This window comes from Nicotiana sylvestris, chromosome 8 (assembly GCF_000393655.2).
Source record: "Nicotiana sylvestris chromosome 8, ASM39365v2, whole genome shotgun sequence".
NCBI classification, from domain to species: Eukaryota; Viridiplantae; Streptophyta; class Magnoliopsida; order Solanales; family Solanaceae; genus Nicotiana; species Nicotiana sylvestris.
The window spans coordinates 178398172-178406597 of record NC_091064.1 but is presented as its reverse complement, the minus strand read 5'-3'; the positions used below and the strand labels follow the sequence as shown (position 1 = coordinate 178406597).

At 37.9% G+C, this 8426-nt stretch overlaps 1 protein-coding gene across 1 annotated transcript; it reads left to right on the top strand.

Moving 5' to 3' along the window:
* Positions 1–438: 438 nt before the first annotated feature.
* Positions 439–2050, top strand: LOC104219241 (uncharacterized). Its single transcript, XM_070154950.1, has 4 exons — positions 439–783; positions 877–1156; positions 1259–1480; positions 1677–2050. The coding sequence occupies exons 1-4, from the start codon at positions 439–441 to the stop codon at positions 2048–2050; spliced, it is 1221 nt and encodes a 406-aa protein (XP_070011051.1).
* The last annotated feature ends 6376 nt before the right edge of the window (positions 2051–8426 follow it).

Genomic DNA, 8426 nt, shown 5'->3' with positions numbered 1-8426 from the left:
TGTATCTAGATAAAGGTAATAGTTTGGAGAAATTGAAATTTTCCTAATGTGATGTTGTGCTTGTGGTGCTTTATTTTACTATAAAATGCTGCAAAAGTATCAAAGAGGGTAAAGAAAAAGTTTTTCATGGCAAATGAATCATGGTTGCTGACTATCAGATGGATTTGTGGAATGTGTTTTATTTAATGGGGATTTTATTATTAGATTACTGATCGTGTGATTGTGTCTGTATTTTCCAGATAAGAAAGGTAGGAGGATTAGGGAAGCTCAACCCAGTAAGATCTTCTCTTATATTCTCCAAAATTGAAAGTCATCACTGTGTTCTTCATTTCTCAGGAGATCGGTGAGATTTCTGCAGAAATTGTAGAATTTTGTTGCTGTTTTTCCCTTATTTTCTTCGATTGTGTGTAATTGAGTTGAATTTGAGATTATTCAATAATGGCGGAGAAAACGAAGATGGATTACACCCATCCTTTATTCTTACAACCTTCCGATACTCCAGGATTAGTGTTGATTCCAATCCAACTCACAGGTTCTGAGAATTATGGCTTGTGGAGTAGATCCATGCGGCTTGCACTTAAGGCAAAGTGCAAATTAGGGTTCATCAATGGAACATGCATTAAAGCATCATTTGAAGCTAATCTCCATGAGAAATGGGAGACATGCAATGCAATAGTGCATTCGTGGATTATGAACTCTGTCTCAAAGGATTTATTGAGTGGAATCATTTATGCATTAGATGCACATGCTGTGTGGGAGGATCTAAAGGAACACTTTGATAAGGTGGATCGAGTGAGAATTTTTCAATTGCACAGAGGAATTTCATGACTGTCATAAGAATCTGACTCTGTAGCTGTATACTTCACAAAACTGAAGGAGCTATGGGCAGAGTATGATGTGTTGGTACCATCCCCAAACTGTGGATGTGTGAAGTCGAAGGAGTATATAGAGCACTTGCATCAACAGATATTGATGCAGCTTTTGGATGGCTTGAATGATACATATGATCAAGCTAAAAGGCAGATTTTAATGAAAACAACTAAGCCTACTCTCAATCAGGCATATGCTATGGTCATACAAAATGAAAGTCAACAATCCTTAGGTGGTATTGCGATGGAAGAGAAGGTAGATCCTATGGCAATGGAAGCAGGAAGGGGTCAAGGATTTAGAGGGAATAAACAATTCCTGTAGTGTGAACACTGCCACATGAAAGGTCACACTAAAGAAAACTGCTTCAAAATTATTATATATCCTTAAGATTTCAGAGTAAAGAAAGGGCATCAAGAGAGAGATTATAGACCTAAAGAAGCTTTTACTGCAGTTAACAATGTAGAAGGGCCAGCAAAAACATCTAATTCTCGGAGAACATCACAACAGAAAGGAGGAGATTTTTTCTTCACTGAGGCACAATATCAACGGATTCTGCACTTGCTCAGCAAGGATGCACACAATGACAATCAAACACAAGCCAATATGGCAGGTAATATTCTGTCTCTTGCATCAAATGTCTATAATGATAGCTGGATAGTGAATTCTGGGGCCACACATCACATAGCATCCTCGCTAGGATTGTTGAATGATGTTAAAAGTGTGGACAATTGTAAAAGAGAGAAATGAGACTGCCAAATGGAGATAGTACTGATGTTACTCACATTTGTAGCACACAATTATCACAGATAACAAACTAGAAAATGTATTGTATGTTCCCGACTTTAAGTTCAACCTAATGTTTGTCTCAAAACTAACCAGGGACATACAATGTGGTGCTCTTTTCCTGCCCAAACTGTGTGGCTTTCAGGACCTTTACAGTGGCAGGGTGAAGGGGATTGGTAAGAAAACTGGTGGACTTTATTTGCTGAGGGGAAGAGGAACAAGACAGTTAGCAGCTGCTCTTATCAGCACATTGCAGAAGAATGAAGTTTCAGGAGACCTTTGGCACAGGAGATTAGGACATCCTTCATTACCAGTGATGAAACATATTTCTTTCTTGCATAATAAAGTAGACAATGCAATACATAATAAGTGCTCCATTTTCCCCTTGGCTAAATAATGTAGATTGTTTTTTCCTGTTAGTGAGCACCTAAGTACAAAACCATTTCAACTTGTTTCCATGGATGTATGGGGACCTTATAAAGTTTCTACACATGACAATAAACATTACTTCCTTACAGTGGTAGATGATTACATTAGAGCAACTTGGATTTTTCTAATGTAGTTGAAAAGTGAAACCATCATTTTCTTGAAGCAGTTTTTCTGTATGGTTAAGACAGTTCAACACATGCATTAAAGTGATTAGAATAGACAATGGTAGAGAGTTTTTAATCATCAGTGGAGTGAGTTCCTACGGGGTCATGGAGTAATCTATCAGAGTAGCTGTGTGCACACCCCACAACAAAATGAGGTGGCTGAGAGAAAACACAGGCACATCTTAGACACTGCCAGAGCACTGAAATTCCAGGCTTGGATACCAAGCAAATTTTGGGGAGAATGTGTTCAAACAACTGTTTATCTTATAAACAGACTCCCTACTAGAGTACTAGGAGGGAAAGGCCCTTTTGAATTGTTGTATGGCAGACCACCTTCATTAGCACATCTCAGAACCTTTGGATGCCTATGTTATGCTACAAATATGGCTAAGGAAGACAAGTTTGGGCCAAGAGCTAAGGAAGCTGTCCTAATGGGCTACTCCACTACTCATAAGGGGTATAGACTATTTGACAGGACTACTAACTCTTTCTTTGTTAGCAGGGATGTTTTGTTCAGGGAATCTGTGTTTCCTTTTATCACAGCACATCATCAACAAGTTTCAGAACCCATTGCAGATATGTTTGAATCCCAACACTAAGGAGAACTGCATACCATGTAGTCAACAGATACCACTGAATCTGAGGGGCATGCAGATACAGATTCACCTGGCACAGCAGATCAAGATGCACAAGATCAAGTAGCATCTGATTCAGATACTTATGAAGATGTACCTGATACTTATGACCCATTAGAAGTGCCAGCCCCAACAACTGATCACACAGTTGCACCAGATATAGCTGCCCAGGCAAATCCACCAGGCAGGGATGCTCCAACATTGCAGGAACAGATTGCTTCAGCACCACATCCCACTATGCTCAACAGATAATTAACTAGAACCAAACACCCTCCAATCTGGATACAAGACTATCTTGTTGCCACTAAACAAGACTCACATTGTCTTTATCCTATTTCCAACTTCTTGTCCTATGATTGTGTCACAAAGAAGTATAAAGACTACATAAGGGCCTTCGCCATAACCAAAGAACCACAAAACTTTAGAGAAGCAATGTAGGATGATAGATGGATTCAGGCCATGAAATAAGAGATTAAGGCATTGGAGGGCAACAAGACATGAGAAGTGGTGGATTTGCCTCCTGGGAAATCACCTATAGGGTCAAAATGGATTTACAAGATCAAGTACAAAGCCAATGGAGAGGTGGAAAGATTTAATGCTCGCTTGCTTGCTAAGGGATATAATCAACAAGAGGGCCTAGATTATTATGAAACTTTTTCACTAGTGGCAAAGTTGGTGACAGTCTGGTTAGTAATAGCATTAGCTACTTCTAAAGACTGGGGCCTCTATCAAATGGATGTATTCAATCTTACAAGGAGACCTAGACGAGGAAGTATATATGGACTTGCCTCAAGGTTTTCAAAGACAGGTGAGAAAAAAGTTTGTAGGCTGTTAAAATCCCTATATGGACTCAAACAGGCATCAATGCCATGAAATCTTAGACTTACAGAGGCCTTACTTAGTGCAAGCTTTAGCCAAAGTGTTTATGACTACTCCTTATTCACTAAGAAGTCTGGGAATGAGATTGTCATTATCTTAATTTATGTGGATGATTTACTATTAACTGGAAGCAGTACAGAACTCATTAATAAAGCCAAGTCAATACTGCATCAGAAATTTAAGGTGAACTGAGATACTTTATGGGGATTGAAGTTTTGAGGTCCAAGCAAGTAATTCTTCTTAATCAGAGGAAATATACCCTAGGGCTCATCTCAGAGATGAGCTTAAGTGGAGCAAAACTTGTTGTTACACCCCTAGAACTCAATCAGAAGCTTAGTTCACTTGAGTATGATAAGGGGATTGGAAGTAAAGTGTCTGATCCTTTGATAGATGTCACAAGCTATCAAAAGCTGATTGGAAAAATCTTATACCTTACGGTCACCAGACCAGACATCAGTTATGCAGTACAGATTTTGAGTCAATTCATGCAGACTCCCAAAAGATCTCACATGGATGCAACAACTTGTGTAGTGAGATACCTAAAATAGGCACAACGTATGGGAGTGATCATAAAAAGAGGACCAGCTGATGCCTTGATTGGCTTCTATGATTCAGACTGGGTAGCATGTCCAATAAGCCGAAGGTCTGTCAGTGGTTACCTTATTAAGTTTGGTGATTCCTTAATTTCTTGGAGGTCGAAGAAGCAACACACAGTTTCTCGAAGCAGTGCTGAAGCTGAATACAGAAGTATGACATCTGCAGTAGCTGAGATAGTGTGGTTGAGAGGGCTGTTTGCAGAACTAGGGACTCCAATTCATCAACCAGTTATCCTATTTTCAGACAGTAAAGCAACAATCCAAATAGCAGCTAATCCCATTTTTCATGAGCGCACAAAACACATTGAAATAGATTGTCACTTCATCAGGGAGAAGCTCAAATAAGGGATCTTGCAAACACAATACATATCTACAAGAAATCAACAAGCAGACATACTCACAAAAGGACTGGCCTCACCTCAGCATCAATTTCTACTTGGCAAGCTTGGTGTGTTAAACATTTTACACCCTTCAGCTTAAGGGGGAGTGGTGTATATAGAAGTTAGTTAGTTAGTTAGAGATATGAGGCCTAAGTGTACATATTATAAGTTGTGGTATGTTAGAGTTAATTTAGATACTTAGTACCTAATTGTTAGTTATGGTTGTATATAGTCGGCTGTTAATGCCCAGATCAATTAGTTGAGCTATTTTTCCAATTGTGAATCTTTTGATCTCTTCTTCTGCGCATGAATCTAACAATCTCTATGCCATTGCTCAGCCAGAATCACTGCGATACAAGCTACTTGGAGGACTTGTTGTCCGAAGGTCTGTTGCTTGGTTGCACATTGTTCCATGCCTTAACTTTTCTTTGCTCTCTGACTTGAAAGTCATCTTTACAGAGAGTTGGTATCTGCTAGTACCTTTCTGGTGTCTGAGGGTGACGATATTTGATCCCATCTGTTTAGGAATCAGAGGAATATATTTGTTTCTGATTTCCAATTTTGATGAATTTAAATGTGGGGAAATTTCTGTTGCCATACATACCTGTGAGGAAAGAATTCTTTTTTGACAAAGAAGATGTAATTAATAAAAATTGTATAGTCACAAAACATCTTCCAATATTGTGGTCCATTTGTTTGGTCTCTTGACAACATGGTGTACAATATGCATGCATCTTCATCTTGAATAGATGTATACATTTGTTTGGGCTCTAACAACATGGTCTATAATATACATGCATCTTCATCTTGACCATGGGTGAGATGGTATTTCATTTTATTTAAAGTTACACAGATTTTAAGGTCACCATGCATCTTAGCTGTTGAAAGCAGATTTTATCATGTAAAATATGGGTAAATTATATTACTATATGTTAGTGAAATATTTTTGTTGCTATGGTTTTTCCTCAACTTGAGGTAATTTTCTCCATGGAGTGTAATTTCCATGTCATGATCAAATTCCCTAGAGGTTTCCAACCTTTTTGTATAACTCTTTTTTGTTCTTCAACTTATCTATTATCGTGATGTACGACTTGCTATGGTGTTTTAAGATTTGTCACGTAGAGTGGAGCAAAGGGATATGAGGTTTGTTGGGAGTCATTTTTCTTCTCTACATCTCTCCAAGTAAATGTTCTTTGAAGAGTTTATGCAAGTTCTTTTTTTTTCTCTAGGTAATTGTTAGTGGAAAGCTCCGTGCTCAGCGTGCCAAGTCCATGAAGTTTAAGGGTGGATGCATGATTTCTTCTGGGCATACCGTTAAAGAGTACATTGATTCAGCTGTACTTAGGCAGGTTAGTCTCATGTCTACATATATTAACTAGTCTTTTGACATACTGTGATTCTTGTGTTGCAGTTGTTAGTAACCATGAGTGCTACTTTACTTTGTTGTCTATTTAATTTATAGGGTGTGCTCGGTATCAAAGTCAAGATCATGCTAAACTGTGATCCTAAGGATAAAAAAGGGTCTATGATCGTTGCCAAATCTGGTGACTATTCATCAACCCAAGGAGGAATAAGAATATGCCGTTCCTATGGTAGCTGCTCCTGTAATTGAGGCTCTTGTGGCATAAAAACCTCTGTTATGTTGTCTTTGGTCTTGCAACATGCGCTAGCTGGCGGGTACTTCTGGTAAGTGGGTTATTGATTATACCTATTTTGTTCATTTTCTGTTTCCGATATGTTGACTTTACGCCGAAACTGTTTTTGTATGTTCACTTTTATTCTTGTAATAGTGCGCTTGCAGGACTTGAAAGGTAAATTGAGCTTCTAATTCTATAATGTGTGTGTAAGTTAAAGACTTCTAAGTTAGAACGGAGATGCTTATGCGCATCTAGAGATGGAGTTACTACAGGCAGGTGGACAACTATATGTAGGGGTGGCAAACAGGCGGATCAGATCGGATATGAGATGGGTCGAAAGCGGATAAAATATCCGACCCGATCCATATTTAATATGGATAAAAAACGGGTCAACCGGCAGAGAATGACTTCTTGAATATGATCACTTTTGGGAGAACTGATAGTCTCCCAAACTCGAGGAACCTCCAATTTGAGGCTTTATAAATATAAAAGTTAAACCCATTAGTTATTCATTGGTTATTGATGGTAGGCTAGGAACACGTATTTTAGCTGCATTTTGCACTCTAATTATTGCACTTTGAGCATGTTTGAGCTTAAATGATGGTGATTTGCACTTATAACGTGTTTCATACCTTACAGGAAATGATTCTGAGTTAAAAAGATAAATTGGATCTAAATAGAATAATCTGGAGCTTTGAAGTCCGAGTAAAAGCCAAAGAATTAAATCGGGATTGCGTCGGAGGCTCGATGTTGCACACAAAAGTTGGAAGAAAGCGCAAGGATTATGACATTTGTACTAATGCTTCGCACCATGCGTAGCACAGTGCGACGCATAAGTGCAAATGTGCGTAAAAAATTTGAGAAGTTCAGAGACTAATAGTTTTTGGGTCTGACAGAAAAATACACTAATACTACGCATAGTGCGTCGCATAGTGCGTAGCATCAGTACAAAATTTTGTCAGATAAGCTAAGTTCAGAGAGTTTACAACCGAGCAAATTGCACTAATACTACGCACCCTACGTAGCATAGTGCGACGCATGAAGTGTAAAAAGTTTGTAGGTTTTCCCATTTCGGCTCAAAGAGGGTAGTTTCGTCCGGATTCGTTCCTACTTGGTATAAATACACTAGAAACACGTTTTTAATTGGACTTTTAATCTTAGAAGCTTTGGGAGAGCATTGGAGGCTACAAGGCACGGGATTTCATCAATTCAATACGGAGTTTGGATTGTAACGTTAGATTGATGCTTTCTTATTCTTTAACTCTTTTTGTAATGACTTCCTCCAAAATTATGGAGTAGTTTACCTTAGGGTTTGACATGAATTGGTGACTTTGTTATTGTTTATGGATTTGAGTACTGCTTAATTGCTTGAATTTATCGGAAGAGTTTTAACTCTAGTTGTGATTTTATTCATTATCTTGGTTAATCAGAAGAGGAGCATAATATTGAATATTGTAGCAACGCATGCCTTAATTTATTTTGGTACTTTTTAAAAGTAATCAAAAGAGCTTTGTGATCTACCTCTTAAATTAAGATTGAGAAATATTCGATAGAAGTTTCTCTTAGACCATTCTTGACAATAGATTCTTACAAGTTTCACTGCACTTCACATTAGTTTATTTGAAATATTTAGATTTAGTCGAGAGAGGAGTCCAAATCGAAACCATAAGCTAATTACCTATTGAATTCGTGAGAATCAATAGAACCTCAAGAATAAAATATAATAGTATTATATCCAGAATAACAACCTTGAACCTATCATGTCAAAATCCTTATTCCTCACACTGATAAGAAACCGACTCTACTAATCTCTAGTTCTTTGCAGTTAATTGTCAATCGCTTTACTTTAGTAGTTAATCGTAGTTCATAATCAGTCCAAATTAAGTTTTGATCATCCTAAATAGCATTTAAACCAGAAATTACTAGAGCAGTGTTTTAATCCAATCCTTATGGAGACGATAATTAAACTATAATATCCTTGGCTAGTGAACATCAATTTTGTGTTGTGTTTTGCGCTCGTTAAATTTTTGCATCGTTGCTGTGGATTGGCAAT